The sequence below is a fragment of the Gobius niger genome, assembly GCF_951799975.1.
Source record: "Gobius niger genome assembly, chromosome: 13".
Lineage (NCBI taxonomy): Eukaryota > Metazoa > Chordata > Actinopteri > Gobiiformes > Gobiidae > Gobius > Gobius niger.
This window is the reverse complement of record NC_136864.1, coordinates 17,946,956-17,970,312: the sequence shown is the minus strand read 5'-3', so window position 1 is coordinate 17,970,312 and position 23,357 is coordinate 17,946,956. Positions and strand designations below refer to the sequence as shown.

At 43.7% G+C, this 23,357-nt stretch overlaps 2 protein-coding genes across 3 annotated transcripts; one reads left to right on the top strand and one right to left on the bottom strand.

Moving 5' to 3' along the window:
• Window positions 1-87: 87 nt before the first annotated feature.
• LOC306972404 (UAP56-interacting factor-like) lies at window positions 88-4,585 on the top strand. 2 transcript variants are annotated; one of them, XM_079568993.1, is made up of 9 exons: window positions 88-252; window positions 423-563; window positions 658-845; window positions 1,852-2,006; window positions 2,341-2,410; window positions 3,601-3,647; window positions 3,806-3,877; window positions 3,950-4,076; window positions 4,149-4,585. In XM_079568993.1, the coding sequence occupies exons 1-9, from the start codon at window positions 180-182 to the stop codon at window positions 4,245-4,247; spliced, it is 972 nt and encodes a 323-aa protein (XP_079425119.1). In that variant the 5' UTR covers window positions 88-179; the 3' UTR covers window positions 4,248-4,585. The 2 variants fall into 2 exon arrangements, with proteins under 2 accessions (XP_079425119.1, XP_079425118.1); XM_079568992.1 differs by having other exon boundaries at window positions 4,146-4,575.
• A 57-nt stretch (window positions 4,586-4,642) lies between these two features.
• LOC306972402 (TSC22 domain family protein 2-like) lies at window positions 4,643-22,546 on the bottom strand. The gene is made up of 3 exons (XM_079568990.1): window positions 20,376-22,546; window positions 6,342-6,393; window positions 4,643-6,194 (listed from the first exon to the last, which is right to left on the bottom strand). Exons 1-3 carry the CDS (start codon window positions 21,923-21,925, stop codon window positions 5,907-5,909), a joined length of 1,890 nt encoding a protein of 629 aa, XP_079425116.1. The 5' UTR covers window positions 21,926-22,546; the 3' UTR covers window positions 4,643-5,906.
• Between the last annotated feature and the right edge of the window lie 811 nt (window positions 22,547-23,357).

The following is a 23,357-nucleotide window of genomic DNA, read 5'->3' as shown; positions in this document are numbered from 1 at the left end:
TACCACATTGGACTCCACTTCCCAGAATGCACCGCGGTTACTTTCGCGCATGCGCAAGGTGATACGTAAGGGGGAGGGGCGCGCAGGGCTCTAAAGCGAGACGACCAGGCTGCCTTGTCAGTCACCAGTTTGCGTTCAGTTTTATGTGTTATACAGATTTTTTTTTTTGAGTTTCGAGGATGAATACAAGTGGCATTAACTCCGAACAAGGCAAGAAAGCAGCAGCAATGGACAAGGTCGATATGTCATTAGGTAAGCGCCCCTAAATCAAACATAATATTGATCAGAAGGTATGTTTGGGGTTAGCTTGTTTTGGCTAACCGGTTGCTAAAACAAGTTGGAAGTCTCGTAGTAGGGGGCTTTGGGTGTCATCTCAGCCGAAACCCCTGTATTCACCTGTTTTCACACTTTGTGCTCAACAGATGACATCATTCGTCTGAACAAGAAGGAACAGAAATTCAACAAGAAACAGGGACCCGTCAACCGCAGACCTGTGAAGAAGAAAGGCAGTTTAGTGCAAGGGAAAGGTGTCAAGCCTAGAAGTGCTGCTCCCATTCAAAGGGGTAAGGCATCCGTATTTAATCACACATGCTAATCGTACTTTGCCTTGGTGTGTATTGTTTTTTTTAATCTATAATCTATAATCTCTGTGACCAGGAATTGGATTGTCCCAAAGAGGAGTCCCCAAACAGAATAACAGAAGGATGCCTGTCCTCCCAGCTCGGAGACGGGGACAGGGGGTTGTTACTGGGCTGGCATCCCGAAGAACAGGCGCCCTGTTGAAACGACTGGGGACGGTCAACAGAGCAACCGCGGGGCCACAAGGGAAGCAAGGATTCATCACAGTAAGTAGGACCAGACGGATTCTCTGTAAAAACATGTACACACACCTGGACTTGTTGGTTGGTTTGCTGACGTGGGACCGACAAGAGATAAAGCAACACCTTCAGATCGTGAATTAACACTTCCAAGTTCCGAGCTGTTTGGTGGAGCTCTTTTAAATGAACAGGCCATCTGAGATATGTTCTTGTACCTGGCTGGTCTTTGTGCATGTGCTCAGTCACGCAAAAAGACCAAAGATGGTGTTTGCATTTAGCCTCTCCTCCTCTCCTCTTTGGGGCCAAACAACTGTGAAGTTAGAAGCGATCAAGCTCTTCCACGTTTCCCCTATTTAAATGCGGTGAGTAGCCACACGATCTAAGGCTAGTTACACAAAATTAAACTTCGATTTTCTAAGTGGATAAAAGGGGTACTATATTGCAAGGCGTAATAACACCTTAGGAGCACTTCGACGTCTGCGCAGTGATATCTTCACTTTACTAGACAGACGCGCTTCAAATCGTCTCGGCTCAGGTAAGAACATATCTCAGAGTGGAACAACTGTGGCCTATTCCTTTTAAGTGGAGGTGCCAAAAGGTGAAAGGACATTAACCCCTTAACTCCCACCTTCACCGTTTACCCACAACTCCAGTTTTACCGAAAGCTAAGACCTACAAAACTCATCTAAGCTCATGTTTTAGTCGTTTTGTTTTTATCATGTTTTCATTGCTTTTTGTTGCATTTCTTCCCGTTTTTGTAATCGCCTTTTTTGCCACATTTTTGTGAGGACATGCTACACATGGGTGATCTCCATTGATGTTCGCCTATTATTTCAAAAGTACTACAAAGGACATGCTCATTTCCTGTCGAATTCGAAGTGTTAAGCAGCGATATACTGCTCCTCACTGGTTGCATCAGAGATATTGCAGGATGGGTGTAGGTTATTCAAATTGATAATGGTGCTTTCAGAACAAATGTTTTGCATTTATAAATGTTGCCAATGGGATTCTGTTGCTTCTTAATTTGTTACAGAGAGCCAAACCAAAAATGCCACCTTTTATTCAAAACGCTGCCAATGCAAACCAGCACAGGAAACAAGAGGTACAGAGGAGGACCAACAGACAACCAGAACCACCCAGGAGTTTGAATCCTACGACCGTCAAAAGACCGTTTCAGCTCAAACGCAGGTGCCTGTCTCTCTAATCTCCACTCATGTCTTGGTGCATTTGTTGAGGCCTTGGTTTTGATATTCTGTCGCAAATAAGGACGCAATCTGGAGAGCTGAACTATTTTTGAATTGACTTTGGGTCAGAAGTTGAAAATTGAATTCATATTTAAAACAAGATGTGCAGTCTGTATTCACAAAGCTTGAGCATGGCCCGAGTTATTGTCCGCAAATGTAAACGCTCAGGAAGGTAAAGGCCAGAGTTGGAGGGGACATGTCCATGCTCTTACCACAGATCTTTCTAAAAATTAGACTCTCTTAAACCAATTTTGATTGACTTTTCTGGCCCCATTCAGACCCTTGCCTTCACTTCAGACTCAGAGAGATGCACGCCAAGCCACGTTTCTGTTTCGCAGAGGACTTAAGGTACGTGCAACACTTAACCGCTTTGAACTGTGGACGTGCGTAGCGACTGATCAACACCAATGCACGTTGGCGTGCATTTCACACTATTCAGTAATCAACCGCACTTGCCGCGTGATCCGCGTTAGGTGTGTAGGTGCTTGTGATGCGCAGGTTGCGGGTTCCACCATGGTCCCCGCAAGCTTTGATCGGGGTTGGGTTGGGGCGGGTCGGGTCAAAAAATGCCGGTTGCCGTCACTCATCACATGGATATGATGCAATCAGCCACGACTCATTCCATTGTCCTCAGAGCAGCTTTTTGACGTAAAACATGCACCGGATTTTCATGAAACAAGCAGCGTTTTACTGCTTGTGATCCAGAGAATGCTCTTATGGAGCTCAATGACTCCTGTTTTCACGGTTTGTGCGTCTGTTTGCGAGTTTGCATTACCTTTGCTCTCTGGCCCTCTCCTGACTCAGCGCTCTGTGCAGGAGGGAGAGAGAGAGGGCGCGAGTGGGTGACACGCCAGACCCGTTCATTTCAAACACATTTTCATGCAATTAAAGCTGTGGTCCATTCAGACGGATCATGTTTATAACACAGAATTTGTAATAGCTGCGGGGCGGTAGGCACCATAACATACCATGACCTGTCTTTTTTGTGTGTACTAATCAGTGGGCGAGGAAAGCACCTCTCTATGGGCCTCAGGGCGGGGAGCTGACATTGCTGTAGTACCACCCTGTGGTGGCCAGGGGCAACTCCAAAAGACATTTGGTAGACAGCGTTTCAATGAGCACTTTGACCTTCCCTAGCACTGCTTAAAAGCCTGGCTCCAAAGATTTTTATTTTTCCTAAAAATGGGAATAATTCCAATTCCAATATGACAACGCTGAAACCATTTCAGTGGAGCACTGTGGAGGCTCGTAGCCGGTCAGCTTCCCGCCTTTTTGCCCTTTTTAAGGAAGGAGACTGGAGGAGATTGAGTAGACTTTTTAATTTTACAGACGACTCGGGACCTTTACAATGAATAGGGCTGAATGGAACATCGGCTATCTCTTGTACGTTATATATATGGTACTAATTAAGAAGAAAATCAAGCTCAGATATCATAAATCATTCCTCGTCTTTAAGTACAGGTTTATTTGAAAGGTTTTTCAGAATATAATGGGGGTTATATACATATATTTTGAAGAATCTCCCAATCTTCTTTCAGATTCAAGCTCAGGTTCAAAAGCCAAACCCACCAGTCAGGACTCGACAGTGAGTAGTTTGTTCACTCTGATATTCCTCTGGTGACAATAATAAAAAATACAACCTTACATGGATTGGTGGACACATTAAATGTCTGTATTACATAAACAATGCACTGTATATCACAAAATTAATAATATGAATCACTTCTGGTTTGTCTCCACAAGGTGGCGTACATCAACCAATAATGGGATCCTGACTGTTTCTATTGATAATCCTACAGCCAGAACTCAGCCGGAGTGAGCTTTTTTTTTATTCATAGACCATTTTTTGTTTTGTGGTAGATGTAAAATAACCCGTCTGTTCCTCAGACCTCCCACTGCATATACCCTGCACCCGCCCGCTGTCAAAACTCTCCCCATCAAACTCGAGACAACAGAGAAGAAGGTCCCTAAAGGAGTGGCGCTGCAGTTTGATATCAATAGTGTTGGAAAGCCAGTAAGTGTGCATGTATAATCTGAATTTCTAAGCATTTGTTTTATTCAACTTTGTGCTGTACTTTTCCAGCAGACGTCCATGACTTTAAATGAGCGTTTTCGGATTATGAAGGACCAGCGCACTGCCAAAGCACAACATAGTAAAGGCAGTCGCTTTGTGACTGTGGGCTAACATTGACAGAGGAAGACCCAGAGTGTTTTCGGACTGATCTGTCATCCTCTTCAGAGGATAAAGGCACACAAACTGTTAGATGGGCCTCCATTGTTTTTGACAGCGCTATTGTCAGTGTTGTGTTCACCTCATCTTGTGGATGTGAAGTAACCGAGGGATCCAACAACATGAAAGACACTGGTACCCTGGTCCAGGACTTGCTCTTTTTATGTAAACTTTAAATTGTTTTGTACATTTCGCCAAGGAACTGACAAATGTCGTGATTTTTCCATTTGGCTGGATCCATGGCAAAACAAGGTTAATGCAGTGTTGAGTATGCAAGACAAGCCCAGCTGATTTGGATTCTGAATATTGCTTTTATTTTAAATACATTAAATTTTGCAATGTAACAAAACTATTGGCATATGAAATTCAAACACCTTTGAATGAACAAACATGGCTCACTTCATTTTCTGTGACTAGTGTCAGTAACACTAGGTTTTTTCTCTTGCCATCGCTGCAGCTTCTCCCATTACACTGTTCACAGACCATCTTACAATAAGAGTGCTGAATAAAAATGAGGTAAGAAAGTGGTTGAAGATTACAGATCATGCAGAACATGCCAAACAGCAACAAAATATTTTGTGGAGGAGAAAGTAACAAAAATTGTGTGCATTTAAAAATAATCAATTTACACAGCTTTGCATCTTTGGTTACAAAGTAGGGTGAATGATTTCACAGCTTTCCCCCCTGGCCCCCTTCAGGAAAAACATTGTGGGAAAAAAAACAGCAATATTAATAGAAACAATTAGATTTGACATCTTCATTTGGGTGTCTATCCTAGTTTGTCGAGTGAAAGTCACCCATCAAGGCTCTTAATACTTAAATTACATTCATAAATCATTTGATTTTGAATTAGGAATTTCATCAATTTGAGTAGTGTTTATATTTGTCAGGATTTGTTTTTGCCTTTCAGAATTGCCCCAGGGATGTAAAACATAAATAATTTAAACACTGTAAAAGAGACTGTTTAACAGGTTTGGAGAAATTGTTCATTTATGGAATTAGCAGCCCTGTAATAAATAAAACACTAAACAGTAGAACTCAAGACTGATGCAAAGGTTGACTTTATGTAAAAGTAACGGCAGCGGTGGCTCTCATTCTCTCCCATTTCTTAAACATGAAACAGCAAGGCTAAAATACCCCATGACCCACTCAGATTATTTCATTTAAAAAAATAACTCTCTTTTGACAATCACACTATTTGTCCCTCATGGGAGATAAAGCGCACCAGTTCACGCTCTGTCTGGGGCAGGTGTCAGGTCTGCCGCGTTTAGCTAAAGGCATCTCAATGCAAGCTTGGACCCAGCAGTCAGTCAGCCAATGTGGACACACTGTAGCCTGTAGAAACCATGACCAGCCTGATTATCACCTCAATATAACTTTGTCTCAATGATTGCATTAACACTGGAAAGGCCCACAGTACAGATGCACAGACATTCAACACCAATTCACAGTCGCTTGTCGCCAACTCGGCCTGGCACGCACACACAAATGTACACTGTACTCTGTGGTCAAGCTGGTGGCTAAGAAGACAAAGTATTTTCTTCTTTGAATTTTCACATACACTAACTGTAATAGGTTGTCAAGACAACGCTGCTCGTAGATTTGAATAGCGCTTCAAGCTGAGGTGACATTGGGTTGCAGTTGTTGGCTGGGGTCAAGCGGAGTCTGGAGCTGGGGGTTGGGGGTAAGGAGTGGAGGCTGGCTGGGTGCAGGCTGAGGAGGTGTAGAGCTGGGCACTGTCTGCGTAGACAGCTGCGACAGCTGCTCACTGTTGGCCAGGGATTTCAACACAGCGTTCTCTCGCTCTAGAACAGAGTTCCTCTCAAAGAGCTCCTTGATCTGCTCCTTTAAGACCTCCACCTCTTCACGCACTGCATACATTAGATGGCTTTTCACTAGGTCCTAAAACAGACAAGAACAAGAGCAATCACAAAGTATTAGGGATTAGCAGGGTCTCTACAAGTCTGCACATATAATCATCAGATGGTCATGGCTTAGACTAAATATTTCAAAATCAAGATTTTTGTATTGTGTTGGTATTTAACTTACCATTGCCTGTTCAATCTTATTGTCTATGGCAACAACATTGGTTCCCGAGGCACTGTAAAAACGAGAGAAAATCATGTCAGATTATGGTACAGAACAAGTGTTGGTACTCAACCAACCAGTGCACAGGAGAAAGTAGGGCAAGTAGGCCGTCTATGACTCATGTGAGACATACAGTATGACAACCTGCCATCAATATGGCTGCACTGTGAGGGGCGTCTAGATCAGATCAGTGTACAGTGCAGTTTTTCATAAAAACGTATGTGCTATCAAAGAGCAACAGAGAGCCACTGACAAACCAGACAATTGGGTCAAACAGACTAAAGCAGCAGCAGCAGACACATCCATGAGGATATTTGAAAAGCGCCATCTCCAACGTAAAGGCACCTCCGTCCTTCCTCGGGATCATTCCAGTTTGCGTGAGTAGCAGGTGATTAATTACCTGTGGTGTGAGGGGCGCGGGAACAGCGGCCTGTAGCCCGTCTGCTGTTGCAGTGGCCCGGTGCAGCATGGCGGTTTGAAGGAGAACGTGCACGGCATGATGTCAACCCTGACCTGCGCTAAAACTGCACCTCTGCTCAGACTTAGCAGCACAAAAAGAGGCCAGGACAGCAGACCCCAGCCAGTTTAGAGCAGTCACTGTGACTACTTATAGAAAAATGAAACCTGAACCGGCGGCATTGGGCCACAGCTGAGAGAGGGCGGGGACACGCGCTGAACGCTCCTCAGGCCCCGCCTGTGAAATACAACTGACCGAATAATTACTACAGCACTGGCTGTACAGCAGTTTAGTAGTACACACAAAAACAATAGATCCCCTAAGAGTTAGACTTTCAATCCTCTGAATGTCTTGTACTTTGTATAATGTGATAAAAGAGAGGCACAGCTTGAAGAGTGTTTCCATAGCATAATATTATGAATGAATGAAGTTATGTGTGAATCTTGAAGATGCAAAAACATTTCAAAGACTTTTTTACAAACAACCAGACAAACCAACTTCAAACTCAGCACATGCCCTCCCTCCACAAGAATAATGTTTTGGTTTAATCATGCAAATGTTTCTTTATGACCAGTGTTTTGTGTTTAAAGAGGGGGTATTATGCTTTTTTCAATCACATAGCACCAGTCTATATCACACTACAATGATGACCAAACCTTCTGTTGGTCTGTAAATGCAGTAAATTAGAATAACTGCCTTGTATAAAATTGCTCTCTCAAAATGGCTGTAGTGAATGTCTTGAAATAGGCCTCTGTCTCTTTAAGAACCTCTGAGCCTTTCCGACACGCCCCCTCCACACGGTGTCTGTGGCATCAGAGGGAGGGGGTTCTGCTGAGGAGCAGTGGTTGGTTACTCGGCTGGTGACGAAAGCTCGGAGGCGTCTCCAGGAGGTGGGGGCGTTCCTAGGAGGACTCAGGCAAACCTGTCCCTAAAATGGCCGCCATCAGAGTTTTTACAGATTACTCAAAAATATGTGAATGTGCCAAGGCAACACTTCAGGCATGTTTTAATGAGGGGGTGACATAATAACATGATGTAAAGCTTGAAAAAGTCGATTTTGCATAATACCCCCCCTTTAATACATGTAACCCCCTGATCATGCAGAATGGGCCCAGTCCAAGTAAACCTGTGTCATAATGCTAGGATGGATGGAGCAAAGGATGATGGGACAACCTCACCTGGTGGAACCACATTGTGGTGAGTTATGTCCCAAGTTAAAGACTGCCCCTGAGGACAATATGTTCTGTTCCTTCCATCTGAAGGGCTCTTTAGGCCAGCGGAAGCACTCAGCAGATTGTTATCAGAGGGCCGTCCCAAACAGGAATGTTCCCCATACCTCTGCTGTCAGTCCCTGCCTTTGATGTGACAGCGAGGACTTCATTAACATATACTACACAGTGGAGATGGCACAATGAACAAAGCTCTGCATTTAGTAAAACACATCTGCTGTCATTCAAACACATCCATCAACTCGGCACAAATCAGCAGCAACAATGTACAGCAGTGGTTAGTCCCTTTCAGACCAGCCCAAAACACATTGTGCAACCCCTGACATGCACTTGCATAACGCCATTTCATAGGAAAAACAACTACCTCAGCTTCATCATGGACCACATGTAAGTTTAATTTAGACAAGGCGTTGCGGACAGGCCCTCCTACAGCTGCTCTCCTGATCTCCATTGGCTCGTGCCAAGAGGTGCAAACAGTTTCAATGGAAGTTGGGCTACACCCTTATTGCTTTACTTTTGGAATTCAGATGTTAAGAAAACGATTTCACTCTACACTTCTAGCATTGCATACGGCTATACACGCCTGGTGTTCATTTAGCTGTGACCTGATATCAACCAGCTCAAACATGGCAGCCACAGAACGCCTGCAGCCTACACACAGTCGCTGCCAAAAACGAGGGGGGACAAGATTGAGCTGAGCAGATCACAAGTTAGTCCTCCACTAACTTGTGAGTGGAGGACTCTGACCTTTATACAGCTTTAATATAAAGATCAGAATTTCACTTCCGACTCACAGACTGTAATAGTATTTTAATCTTAAATTCACTTTTATAACGTTTGGATTTGTTATCATGTGAAACAGACACTTTCTGCTTGGATGGAATGCTTCTCTGATGAGGGTTAAGTAGCCAAATATTTACTCAAGAGTAACGTTGTGGAACAGTGGTGATTCAGTTAGCTCTCAGGCCTCACAGCAACAGGGTCCCAGATTCGATTCCCAGCTCGACAGGGCCTTTCTGTGTGGGGTTTGCATGTTCTCCCTGTGTCTGCGTAGATTTCCTCTGGGTGCTCCGGTTCCCCATACCACTAACACAGGGTTTCTACAGCAAGTCAAATCTATTGCTTTTTAATTGACCAATAATACATTTCTAATGTCACAAATGCAACAACTCATTCTTAAGATTTGCAAACATTCAATTAAACAGAGGGATGAGGGGGAATTTAAATATTCAAAAGGACATTGGACCAATGGGCAACTAATTGTGAGTAATTAAAATAATTAATATGATTTCAACTAAAACTGCCGCTGAATGTGTTTAAGATCAGAATTTTTGTATTTTCAATAAACTTTTGCAGTAAAAACGTTTTCCACAAACCTTGGGTTAGTTTTAATCAAATGTAATGCTCTTTAATGACATTTTAGGCCTTGATTTTGGGACAATTCATTTAATGACCTTTACCCTGAAAACCCTGTACACTGGGCCATGACGAATGAACGGTGGTGGTCGAAGATGTTGGTGCAGATGTGTGCAGCCGCACTTCTGTCGATCTACACCAAAGGGCAGCCGTGGGGCCTACAAATGTACAGATAAGGTCTTTCCTACCTTCAAAAAGTTACTTAAGCTAAGCAGCTGTACTCAAATAAATGTAACACTAGGATGTGCTTTGTGCTTCTGCACACACTGGTAATCTGTGCTGCCTTTACATGTAGGACTCTGATCTAAAGAAAGTTAACTCAGAGAGCAAGGCCTTTGCTTCTGGGACTGCCAGAGCTGTGGGCTCAGAGTCAGGACACTGTGATGGACATAGATCCACAGCCACAAGGAAGTTACTTTCCAGCTACACAGCAAAAGCAATCTTTTTTATTTATGACTTGACACTTTTCACTTTTGATAAAAGGTAAGTCATAATTTCGCTTTTCTAAATATACTAAATATTAAGTATTACATTGTTTTAGATAGTCATCACATAATACATGATTTACTTTAGCTGTGAGACACACTGGAGATTGCACTTCGTGTTTAGGATGTCACAGCCTCTTTAAAGCTCACCCCTGATGCATGTGATCCTGTTTAAGCCTCTATAGCTTATGGTAAAGCCAAAAACTTGTTTGGGATCTGTTCTCAAAACAAAAGTGTGCTCAGGGCTTGGTAAATGTGGCTCCACTGTTTTACTAGAGTCACAAAGTAAACAATACATAACTACTGATGTCATTGGGGTCAAGCCACAGAGGCTGCGCAAGGCCACTGTTAGTCAAGACTCCACATCTATCGACGATTATGCAGCGACGGCCATAGAGCCAACATTAGCCTGTCAATAAAGCAACGCTAATAAAAAGCCCATTAGCGGCAGTGAGGTTTACGCTCTCGCAACTGGTGGAAACGGATCAAAATTGACTGAATACTTCTTTGATCAGTTTGTGGCTTTCGTTGAATTGTTGGCACACAGAATACCTGCAGTGTCCTCCGGCGATGCAGAGGAATAAAGAAGAGTCTCTACTATTCACTTGAGGACATGTTCTAACATGCTGAGAAGGCGAGGCCCGCTCATGAGCCCAGGGACAACAGGTGCACAGCACAGAGGCACTAAGCCGAGCGGAATAATCTACTCATAAAAGCAGCAAATCCAACAACAGAAACAATTCGTTTAATTCACAAATCCTAATTTTGCACCATATTGATAATTTTATTGTGTTACTCAAGCAGCTTGAATCAATAACGAAAGACAACCAAACGGAGTGCCAACTTCCTGCACTGTGCTGCTTGCATTTGTGCAGTCACTCGAGAGGCTGGCGATGTGTCAGATGTATACTCCACTCAGGCACTTTCATTTCCTGTCCCTTAGATATGGTTTTGTCAACTTCCCGTTTCGTTTTGGTCACAGAGCTCAGAGTTATTCAGCAGGCAATGCCCCTTCCATCAGTTAAAACAGAGGACAGAAAAAGCAAGCAAGAGTTTGGACAGGGGCACATGCAAACACCTCACAGCTCCCTTCGTTTCGGTAGAAGCTACGGCTGTGCAGTCAGTCACATTTCAAGCAAAATTTGGAAGCGGAGGTATAAAATGGAAACGACTTTGTGTTAGATGGTGCTGGAGGAGGAAAGCATTTGTTGTTATAGCGGAGGTTTAAAATGTCTGCCCCGTGAATTACAGTAGCCATGTTTTTAACACGAGAAAGTATATTTGAATCAGAAATCAAGACCGATCAATCAATATGGGATATTTTTCTCCCAGCCGAGTGGTGTCATGGTCCTAAAATGTCAAATTGATTTCAATACAAAGGACAAGCCTCGACACTCAATACCCATTTTGATACAAAGCGGGAAAATGTGCTTTTTTAAATTAACACCAAAACGGTTGATGTAAGTATTCCCATCTCCTTAGTATTAATTTATCTCATTAAAGGTTTACAAACATCGATATCTGCTCAAATGATAGCAGGGTAAGTATCAGAGTATTGCTTGTTTTGACACGAGTACAATACGACCGAGGTAATAGGCAAACAACTAGCAAGTCCCCAACTCATTCTTTAAGGCGTCTAGAAGCCAATGAGCTTTGAGGCCATTTCCTGGTTTAGCTGTAATCTGCCTAAATTTACAAAGAACATTTTTGTTTACTGCCTGAACCCTTTGTACTTTGGATTAAATGCTGTAACTGTTAGGCTGACTCCTGTGACGCTTTCCTGATTTTTCTGACACACTAAGGTTTATGTATGTGCAGTTTGTTTTAGTTCACAGCAGCACAGTGTGTTCACAAAGTTGTCATGCCTTTTTTAATTATTCTAATTTAATTATTATTATATTTTTTTTAAGTTCTTTTCTTTTCCAACAGTGACTTTCTACACACTGATCATCCTACTATAACACGTTAACCTCTTAACCCCCACCTGAACCACATTTTCTCCAGTTTTCCACCTAAATCTAAAAGCTTCTCGGAAAAAAAAGTGTCAAATAGCAACAAAAATTAGACGAAAAGGAGGTCGAAAATGCAACAAAAAGTCACAAAAGAGCAACAAAAAAAGCGATGAACATGTGGCAAAGGTGTTACGACAACGCAGCAACAGCGTGAGGACAAAGCTCCATTTAGAGATCGTTTTGTAGGTCTTAGCTTTCAAATGAAGAGTTACACTGGCCTGTAGGCTGTGACCTTGTCTATTTGGTTAAAGCTGAACTGGAGAAAATGCAAATGGGGGGGAAAAAGAAAGGCTTCAGCACCGTAACATGTAGAAAGACTTACATCTGGTTGGCCTTCGCATGATAAAAGGTGCAGCCTCAATGAGCCAGCACATTTTGTTGTCATTTGTAACATTTTCAGTATCACACATAATAATTTAGGAACAACAAGGGGGATATGAATACTTCCTGAACACACTGTAACCATGCATGTGTAGAAAGCAAAGCCTGTAGCCGCAGATGGCACACAAACACTCGTTCAGACCAGTCGAGGCCAAACCTGCGCAGTACTGTACCTATCACTGAGGGCCTTTGACTCCCTTAATCTGCTGCCAGACTGGAAGGCCTGGTAGAAAGCCTTGGACGGGTTCCTGTGTCAACCGTATTCAAGGAAAGAGAGAAAAAAAAAAGCAGTTGAAAACAATGAGCACATGAGATTTCTAATGGTGTGTGTCCTAATGTATAGTCAGAGAATCTGGGAGAAAGAGAAGAGCGGGCGAACAAAAGGAATGAAGATTGCTTCACAGAGAGCGCACACCTCCCTCAGGCATATTTAGAAACAAGCTGCCGATCACTCAATTGATTTAGTGAAAACAGGCTCGTCCGCCAAGTCTAAACCGCCTTTTAATCTGTTTACTACACAAACACAGTATCACTACAAAAGGTTTGGGGTTAGTCCACAGATTGTAGTGTATTTGTGTTGAAGAAGAACAAAGGAACAGTGTGTGCTGTGACATGGGATGTATGTCGGGAAGGGGAAAGGAAATCCCCGCTCTGACCCTTGCCCACACTAGCACAGGCCCGTGCGCGTAACACACAGCGCTGATTCTGTCCATGAGCGGCTCGCGCCTTTAAAAGTGACCTCCTCCCTCCTGCGATCTCACAAACACACTCGGGCATATGTGCGCATAGTGACACCAGGCCGCGGCCAACTCGTACGGGAAGGAGGAGCTGATTTGGAGCATGTGTGCGAATATTATAGTGCGGCCAAAGCTTTTCCTAGAAATCTCTGGCGCACACTCGCTCTCTCGTTACCTCATGACTGAACCCTCTGACAGACCCCCCTCTCCTTTGCCTGTGCTTCACTTCACTCTGCAGCAAAGAAAACACAGGCCTGGAGCACACACCTCTACAGTAACACTTAAGGGGGCGAAGCTGTTTCCATTGGTTGATATCACGGTTGGGCTCAGACAACCTGGAGTCCAGCGAGTGTGTGAGCGCAAAGGAAGAGAGTCATGTCGCAATCGCTTTGGCCTTCAATGGCCGTCTTTGTAAAACTAAAATACAACATGTCAATATCCATTTCTGAAAGGCGCTCTTTGTGAAGCAACTCAAGCCACCCTATACGCTCAACAGAACCAAAGCACCATCTGCCCCGTAAACCCAGACATGAGGCAAATACAGATGAGCGGCCGGGCTGGCGCTCACAAGACTCAAGGAGTTTCTCAAACCTCGCATTACACTGGCCTTAAACAAATGGACCAACTGTGGGCCGACTAAAATAACCTTTCGCTGCATTCTTGTGGGCTGAAGTCACATATGGGGCTTGAGCATGACGCATGGCTTCTCCTTGAATGTGCCTGATCTACAGACCAGCCTCCACAGCAGGAGGCTCCTCTTCACAATAACCCGGCCGGCCAGGTCATGCAGCATGTGAGTGACCAGCACAAGCCTGAGGCTACAGAGGAAGTACAAAAGTCTGTAAAAATTAATGGAATCTACGATCAAAGTCAATGATCGGCAGGGGCTTTATAGCGGACAGGTCTAGTGCGGATGGTTTGGAAAGATGTTTGGCCTTTGAGGAATAAAATGGAAACTACTACTAAAAGATATGGATGAATCTAAAGATCAACCGTCTAAACAGACGTGTCAAACATGCGGCCCGCGGGCCGGATGATGAGTTAATCCAGCCCGTGCCCTGTAGAACATAAATTCCAAAACTAAGTCTCTCGCCCATTCCTGTGCTGAATTTTTAAAGAATACCCAAAATGCTCATTCCAGCCACTAGGTGAGGGGGCACAGACATAATAAGAGATCAGGATATGAACAACACATTACAGCCACGTGGTAGATGGACAGTTTGCCCCAGGCTTCAATAACAGCTTCACCACTGAGTGTGGAGTCATGAATTACTACTATGTAGAACTTTGAGAAAATTGTGAGACAGGATTGTAAAGGGCAATACAAGTCTAAGCCATTGTTATTGATCAGGCTACAGTCAAGTTGGGGCTTTGACCAAATCACAGGTCATTACTATCATTATTCATTTATTGGAAAAATGTTCTCGATAGTATTTTCCTGTTCACATTATATTCGTCCCGCAGTGTTGGGCAAGTTACTTTAAAATTGTTTGTGTTATTACATATTACTGTTTCAGAAATGTAACCGAGTTACACTTCTTTGAGTTACTTCTGAGTTACTTTTTGCAAAATATAAACTGAAAATAGTCATATGCCGCCGAGCAAAAGTGCAGTCAAAGATTTTCTTTGCTATTCCCATTCTCTCATGTTTTGTTTTGACATTAGTTACAACTGCATTTTATTTTGGGGGGAGTTTGGCATTTTTTCATTCAAATATTTAAATGCAGTTGTAACTCAAGTTACCGGAATTGTAATGACTAATATATTCCCATATTTTGTTTAAGTAATATGTTATATTCCTCAGTTACTGAAAAAAGTAATATATTTCGGTAACTCATTACTTTTGTCCCCCCCCCCTAACACTAGCGGCCCACGACCCGCCGGGTGAGCTGTATTTTGGCCCATGGTCCCAAATGAGTTTGACACCCCCGGTCTAAATCAAGATCAATCAAGAAAAAAGTGATTTGCTATACCACTCTACTTAAAAAAATATCAAATGTACAAAATCTCCATAAATCATTTTGACACGGTTGGTTCCGGCTCCCATTCTGTGTCGACATCAAAACTCCACAGACTGATCCAGACCAAAAAAAGCTATTTCCCAATCATTTCTATGGCAAAAAACCCTGCCTATAACATTTCTAATATCTATAATCTATAACTTGGCAACATACTGTACGTCCCTGGTTCAAGCGATTGTGCAATTAAACTTTGAATCAAATCACAATCTACACCATTCATGGTGAGTCTCAGTTAGTTATTAGAATTTGTTTATAAAGATGCACATTGTCTATATTCAAAAGCCATATCAGTCAAAGCTTTATTTGCAGTGATTTCAGTCCAGGAGGAGTAGAGGCAGAGGGGGCAGAGAAGGGGCTGAAAGGCCAAGTGTTAGCCCAAAGCTCTCCGCTCCATCCATCCTGCCGCTGCTGCAGAAGTAGGTCATATCTATTTAGATTTCACCAGTCCAGTGGGAGTTTCTTTCAGCAGGTTTTAGGTTGTAGATGAACAAGATTGATTATAGAGGAGCTAGTGCCCCGTTCATTACAAGATGAAAACTGCAGGGCTCAGCTGAACCCACCAACTGAACGCTACGAGAATGTGAAATAAGACTTTTATGTAGCTTTCTAAAAAAAGTTTAGTTTTTTTTTGTTATCATTTATTACAGCTGCAACAACCAAGTACCTTCTTTAGTGCAGTCTCAGAATGCAACAGGCGAAAACCGAGTATCTTAATAAATATATTTTTGTTTTTTTTCCATAACAGTAGTATTCTGATAGGCAGCTCCACCTTTAAGTGAGGTGAGAGCATTAACCACTGCTCTACCGATTCATCTTGTGTCATAAAATTACAGTTGTTTTCACCAAGCTTAGTCGGCTCCTCTATTGTCACATGACTGTGACTGTCGGCACAGAATAGCAAAAGCTGGACTTTGTGTCACTGCAGCCGCACTTGACAAAAACAAGATAGCGGGCGTATTCCCAGCTGGGCTTATCTTCACCACAGTACAGTACATCCCCAGTCAAAAGCTCTGCTCAAACTGGCCGTGCCACTACTATTGAGAGAAGGTGACCTCCTTGTACTTTTTCAAACAATGGAGAGGCACCGCACCTGAGACGGAGGTGATGACTGAGGCAAAGCCAACACACACTACTGTCGCTCAAACCCCAGACTACAACAACATGTACAACTCAAAAATGGACGACGTAGATTGTGATAAATGCAGATGTTAAGCCTGACTGGAGTAGACTAACGCAACTTAACATGAGGGAGAGCGAGCACGTGTCGTACATGGAACATCAAAGCAAAATGAAGAGGCTCTATACTATCCTCATCAGAATTTGCTGGAGTACGAAACACGGAGTGAGACGAGGAATATTGCCGTAATCAGAGTTGAAGTGTGAGGGGCCACAGCTGAAAACAGGATGCAAAAGGTCTGGAGTGGCAGCGCGGTCTGTACAGTTTACCATGTGAAAAGCAATAAGCTGCAAACATCCTCCACAGTAGAGTAAGTCAAGACAGAAGTTGGTGCAGCACGTTTCCTCAGCCAGAGGCCCCTACCCCCGACGAGGATAATTGTGCACACATTACAAACGGGGCAAAGCATCCCCTCATAGGACACACCCCCTACTGCCGCTGCTGCTGCTGCCCACAGCGGCAGAAACTTTAGCCCAACTTTACAACAATAATCGATTTAAACAAACTGCAATTACAAGAAGATTCCAAATACCAATGTGTCATTTCAATAGAAAAGTAGGACCTCTGTGAGTGACTTGAGCGTTAAGACAAAGTTATTTAAGACTTCAGTTATTAAGGCCAGCTGGGAACCATTAGAGAGAGTAAATTATATTGGGAAGACGAGGGCAACATCTCCAGTCTGCACATCTATGGTCTCACGACTACAGCTCTGTAATTACTTTCAGCAGAACGCTGCGAGGACGATGTGGGCAAGGGATCGCCAGTCTGTCCCAAACTGGTCCAGGATTTAACGAGAGAATGGAAGTAGTGGAGGTACACACTTACAAAAGCCTTGTGGTAACATACGACCACAACCTCACACGTCTCTGGTCCTGATTCGTATAGGAATGATGAAATACAAGGTGCATGTTTCCTGTTGAACTGCAACAGTAATATGGCGCACAAATACTGTACAATGTCTTTCTATCACATGCCATCAATGTGGTGCCCTTCGGAGCACTTAAAGGATTTTTGACAAAGGGCCTCATTTCCTAGTTATCCAGAGTGTTGTTGATTTCTGGAGATTTTTTTTTTAATTCATGCAGTCCTTATATTTGATGAGTTTAGTGGCGCTAGGCTAGTGCTAGGCTAGCGCATGTCCATGGTAACTAGTAGCCTGCATTAAAAACAGTCTGACCCAAGGACAGTGCACCTGAGGCAAATCACTTAACACAAGACTACCGATATAAATGTGTTGACTGAATATTTTTTGTTAAATATAACCATTTTGCATTTAAAAGAACTTATGTTTGAGCAGAATCAGCTTCCTGGTTGTAAGCTACGCAGCGGCGGAGTGATCTGCTGGGTTACCGGATCTACAGTTGTTTGTTTACCAGTGGCCGGCATTACTGCAGAGGAATTCACAAAGGAGCTTTCTACAAATCAGATATGGCAACATTTGGAGGACTACCAATGATTTTGAAGAGGTTTTTAATGCAGGCTACTAGTTACCATAGACATGCACTAGCCTTGCACTAGCCTAGCACCACTAAACTCTTCAAATATAAGAACTGCATGAATTTAAAAAATATATCTCAACTAGAAATCAACAACACTCTGGATCCCTAGGAAATGAGGCCCTATGTAAAAAATCCTGAACTATCCCTTAAATGCCCAACACACAGCGTTGTATGATGAATATAAAGGAAGCACTGACCTTTAAAGCACAACAATGACAGATAATGTACTTTTGTGCTGTCCATTTTTGTCTCAAACACTTGCTGTCGTTTTATAAGTGGATTTAACTTGATCAACAGGGCTGCAACCAACTGTCCGCAATTTGTTACGCAAAATGGTGGTATAAAATATGGGAACTGGGGATTTTTTTGGAAGACAATATTTATTTAAAAGCGTTTTCATTAAATCAACAAACTGAAAATCGTCTGGTGTCATCATTGTGGATTCTGGGTGCTGTCTCTTTATCCTCCATCAAAAGTAAGTGAAATACTGTTAGGCATAAGATTGTCATCGCATCGCATCCATTTTTCTAAAAATGTGCAACACTACTACGTAATCTCTTCATGAACAGTCATGAAAGGTGTCAGGGGGTGAAAAGTGAAAGTTGTTAATGTAAGACATGGAAATTTATCCGAGAGCAACGAACCCGGTACAAAGAAGGAGGCTGCTGCGTTTAGCATACTTCACATGCCTGCTCTACCGAGGCACAACAGGTTATACTCTGCAGCTTCCTCTGCCTCTCTCTGCACATACCACAGTCTGTCATTCAGCACATCGACTGTAGCCAACAACTGTCAGGACCGTCTGTCAGCTCCCACCAAAACTCAAACAGTAACTAATATATTCATTTTGGTTCATTTGGTCAAAATAATATTTCAAAACAAATTAAATCTTAAAAAAACATTTTAGTCAAAAGAGCAAGTTCAAATTAGTTTAAAACATGAGCGCTGAAAAGCACCGGTTTGAATGAGGTGAATTGTTCAATAGGTTATACAGCTTTACAATTATTCTACATCGAGACTAGATGTACAGTGGATTTGCCGGAGGGTACACGGTCAGAGAACAGGTTCCTGACGAGACAGTGAGCACAGATGGCTGACACGCCCCTCTGACAGGTCTCTTATCTGTGCAATAGGGGCACAGAGGAAAGGCTACTGCTGCATGTTTGATAGGGAGGTCGCACTCGTAACAGAGACCCTCCTCTCCCCCTCTCATCTGTCTAGTGGCCTCTGCAGTGAAGGAAACAAAAATCTTTTCCTTGGTATCACTGGTGAGAGAACTTTATGAAAAACTACATGGCACAAAAGATTTAAAAAAAAACTACTAATTTTGCTCAAAGAATTTATGAAGGCATATCTTCTGTTTCATGGTTCTATACAACAAGGAATGATAAGATACAGGTACTGCTTGTTTACATACAGGTACCAGTAAAAATTGAACTGTGCCACACCTCACTGACAATACAATTCGTCTTCAATTGCAACAGGCTCTTTGCACTTTCAGAACAGCCTGTGATAGAAAAAGTAGCTAAAAATGTGATAAAAAATGTTGTAGTTGGGACTTTTCTGCACATCTCGAGAGCTCCACAGAGAGATTTGAGCCACTGCATTAACTTCTACTCAGATCTGCCGCCTCCTGAAACTAAGAGCTAAACGTCAGGAATGAAAGCACATGTTCCACAAAGGAAGAGAATGACATGACACAGGAATGGCTTTACATTTCCTCTTCTGCAGCAGCTCTGCTCTGGTGCTGCTAAGTAACAAAGTGATAAAGAGCCTCTAGTTTACACACCTAAAGTTAACCAACTGAGAAGCAAATGACCCAATGGGGACAGTCCAAAAGTGAAGATTAAATACAACAAATAAACACTGTAAAATAATTGAAAGAACCGCGTTAAAACAAGTGGTCAAAGGTGTAATAGGAGACACAAGTTTGGGATTTGAAGCCAAGGCCATTGCTGCCCAGGAGGCGAGCAGTGGCTGAGGGGGTTTAGCCGTTTAACCAGAGCAGGGCAGGGGGCCGAAGTGTGTCGCAATGCTTTCATAAACTCAAGTCAAACATACACATTCACCAGGAGCCGAGTGTGTCTAACAAGTTACAGCCTGTGTAAAGGGGAGCACACTCCAACTAATGAGCTATTGTGGGGAAGGCTGCAAAAATAAACAAAATGTAAAAAATGTAAAAAAAATAAAAAATGTAAAGGCCTCAATGGTGTCTTCATGAGGTTTATTAAACCAAAATACAAACGTTTCCTCCAATTTTGGGAAAAACAAAAAGGCATGGTTGGTGACCTAAAACCAAGCAAACCTTCTCCATGTCAACATTTTCCCACTTTAGTTCCATTTGGGCTTGTTTTGGTTCTGATTTGGTGTTTGGTAAAGTTGTTTATTTTTGACACAAATAAAATATGAAATGGATGTAAAAATGCTCGTCACAAATCCAGGCCAATAGAAAGCGAGGACTTCTGGGGAAAACCCATTAGTACGGTTTTACAACAGCAATATACCAGTGTGTGTGTATGTTGCTTGTTCACCACTCTGTGTGTATGGACAGAACATGTAAGTTAGTTTGTGTGCGAGTTACCTGTCCTCATCTCCATCCACTGGTATGTGGATCCCAAACAGGCTGTTGACTGTGGGTGTGGAGAGCTGCAGGGTCTCAGTCATCAGAGGCTTCACTTGCTCTTTCCCAAGAGGCCCTTCAGACTTTCGTCCACTCGCACCCTCCACCTGTCCCAGTCCCACTGCTGGGGTCCCCTGCAGCACTGTGCTCTGGAACAGAGCTTGGGGCAAAGCAGAGCTGGTCACATTTGGCATGACTGCACTGGAGGCACTGGGCACAGCAGCAGGCGTGGTGCTCGGCACACTGGAGCTCACTGCATTGACAGGCACATTTTGGGCGCTAGATGGTGATGCACCATGTTGTTGTGGCTGTCCTGCGGCGATATACTGAGTCTGTAAAGTAGACCCACTGACCAATAAAGAACCAGGAACACTACCCACTGTCTGCTGCTGGAGGAGTGCAGCCGAAAGAGGTCCTGTCGGCAGAGAGCCCCCAGAATCCCCAATTTGAGTGGGCACAGAAGCCCCTCCAGTGGCTCCAGGCATTGGTGAGGAAGACACTTGTCCCGCAGAAAGAAGACTCTGGCCTGTGGGCTGATAGTACTCCGACTGGCTCTGTCCCAGAGTAGAAGGCTGCACTGTCAGGTGGTGGCCCAAAGGAAGTGGCTGCTGTGCCGGGTAAGAAGGGGGCTTCACAGGTGACTTCTGTAAGTGGGCACCAGACTGAGGCAGGCCATTCTGCCCCACAGGCTGCACACCCTGGGGCACTGTCGGCTGGAGAACTCCTGTACTTGTCTGCTGTGGCAGGACAGCGGTTTGTTTGTGGTTAGAGAAGGCACTCTGTGTGCCACTAAGGCTCTGCTGACGGGCGCTGTAGCCTGTATGTTGTATTGGTTGTGTTGGTATCGTCTCCACAGATATGATTCGGGCTGAGGACACAGATGTGTCTGCTGCTGAGCCCACAGTGTGTCCCAGGCCACTGTCACGGTCTCCAGGAGGGTCCAGTGTTGTACTGGCATGTCTTATACTGTCTCCAGACTTTCCCAATGAGCCCTCTGATTCTTTGTCATAAAACTCTGTGCAAGTCCATCTGCCTCTTCGAAACGGTTCCCCAGTACCATGGTCAAGTTTTATGACCCTGAAGCGTGATGTGCAACTCACTGCAGAGCTAGAAACAGCAGGAGCTGAGCTAAACGGAGTCTGTGTTGCGTTCACGGACACAGCACCCGCCTGTTGCTGTGAGGTGATGGGTACCCCGGTTGAAAGCCCTGCCTGCTGTTGGCCACCTTGATGGGAGACTTTGTTTGACAGCTGACTTGTTTGAGGTATTTGTGCTGGTGCCTCTACCTCCACAACATTATTTAGGGCTTCTTCGGATGGACTCCTGTCACTGGCAGCCTCATACTCCGCTCGTGACATGTCGTATATTTCCGAAGACACATCCTCACCTCGCGACTCGTCCGGGTCGTCCAGGCTCTCCGTGTCGTCTGCGGCTCCTATGGCCGCCACCTGGGCCTGGGTGACACTCGTGATCTGAAAACAGCTCTTTTTCTTGGCCGGCATTTTCGACATACTGGCAGCCTGTTTCAAGTCTCGTATGGCTATATTTATCCTCCGTCAATAGAGACGAGCCGTGTTGCAGCTTCGAAGAGGTGAATTCATACTAAACAGCCCATTTAATCAAATACTTTAGCAGCTAACTAAAGTCAAGCTGAATCTGCGCCATCCCTCTCCCCGACGCTCTTCTGTGGCGTTTTACGGGCTCATAACTAGGGAGTCTAGTTCAGCAAGTCCTTTGGTCATCAATAACAGCAACGCACAGCAATTAATCCACAGCTTCGGATCAGTTCCGACGGTCCTGGATATCCCGACTGAGCAGTTGTCAAAGGCCCGAACCAGAGGAGCTACTTCAGGCTGAGGAGGGCCCTCAGCCCTCCACTCACTGGGTTAACGCTAGCAATGAAGCCAACTGGCTGCTGTACACTCCCCCTACGTCGGTACAAGTATACGAGACATCTTCACAAAAGCAGTTTTCGGAACCAGCTCACTTTACAGATCCAAGTCACGCGATTGCGACGCTACATACGTTTCTCGGTGTAGTTGATAGAGACGCCGTAGTTAAATTCCCTGCGTTTTTAAAACTATGGACTATATAAACAGCACCAGCCGTTACCTCCCTCAGTCACTCCTGACAAGATGGCTATGTTGTGTGCGCCGCGCTGCATCGTGGGTAGAGTGCGCGCGGAGAGCTGCGTAAAGGCATCTGTGAATACCTCTGCACGCCTTCACGCAACACCAAGAAATAAAAGGAAAGAAAAGAAAATTAAGCTGCTACCATACACAGAGAAATCTGGCAACCAAACACGTCAAAAATAAATAATTAATTAAATATACAAAGTTATGTAAATATTGTTTATAATACAGCTAGTACTACTGCCACCACTGCCACTATTACAAATAATAATAATGGCAGTTAATGAAGGTAGAAAAGTGCTATATAAGTTACACCGTGTCCATTAAATAATTCACTATATACTCAGCCTTTACTGCTGTAACTGCAGCAAATTAGCAATCGGTCTGAACTATAGATTTGTATTTATTTGGGTTTTATCCTGAACCCAATTATCATCTGATCCAAAGATTAAAAAAAAAAAATTTCCAGGCCTATAGGCCTTCCACTGCCTCAAACTTAAAATGAACACTTCTTTACTTCTGTAACCCTCCACCACCAAACTGGCTCCAGTTAAACCTAAGCCACAGTTTTAACAACGACTGTGCTAGAGGAATATCCGACATCAGTTAAAAAAAGATGGAGAACGCTGCCTCTAGTGGTTCCAGTATGTACAAACATCTGTCCTGAAAAAAGGCCCCGCAACACTGGTACCGGACTCAACATTTGATATTGTGTTTATCACACGCTATAATAACTCACTGTGTGTAGTGACATAAAAGAAAAACAACATTAACCTATTATGTCTGCTCCCACAGTAAATTTCCAAATCAA

Bases quoted from the DNA above. Each gene is read 5' to 3' on its own strand.
- LOC306972404 (XM_079568992.1), top strand. From the start codon at position 180: ATGAATACAAGTGGCATTAACTCCGAACAAGGCAAGAAAGCAGCAGCA. The intron at 564-657 runs GTAAGGCATCCG...CTCTGTGACCAG, and splicing joins TGCTGCTCCCATTCAAAGGG to GAATTGGATTGTCCCAAAGA. The intron at 846-1,851 runs GTAAGTAGGACC...AATTTGTTACAG, and splicing joins GGAAGCAAGGATTCATCACA to AGAGCCAAACCAAAAATGCC.
- LOC306972402 (XM_079568990.1), bottom strand. From the start codon at position 21,925: ATGTCGAAAATGCCGGCCAAGAAAAAGAGCTGTTTTCAGATCACGAGT. The intron at 6,394-20,375 runs GTAACTCGCACA...TCGTTTTTACAG, and splicing joins GTGGATGGAGATGAGGACAG to TGCCTCGGGAACCAATGTTG. The intron at 6,195-6,341 runs GTAAGTTAAATA...TGTCTGTTTTAG, and splicing joins ATAAGATTGAACAGGCAATG to GACCTAGTGAAAAGCCATCT.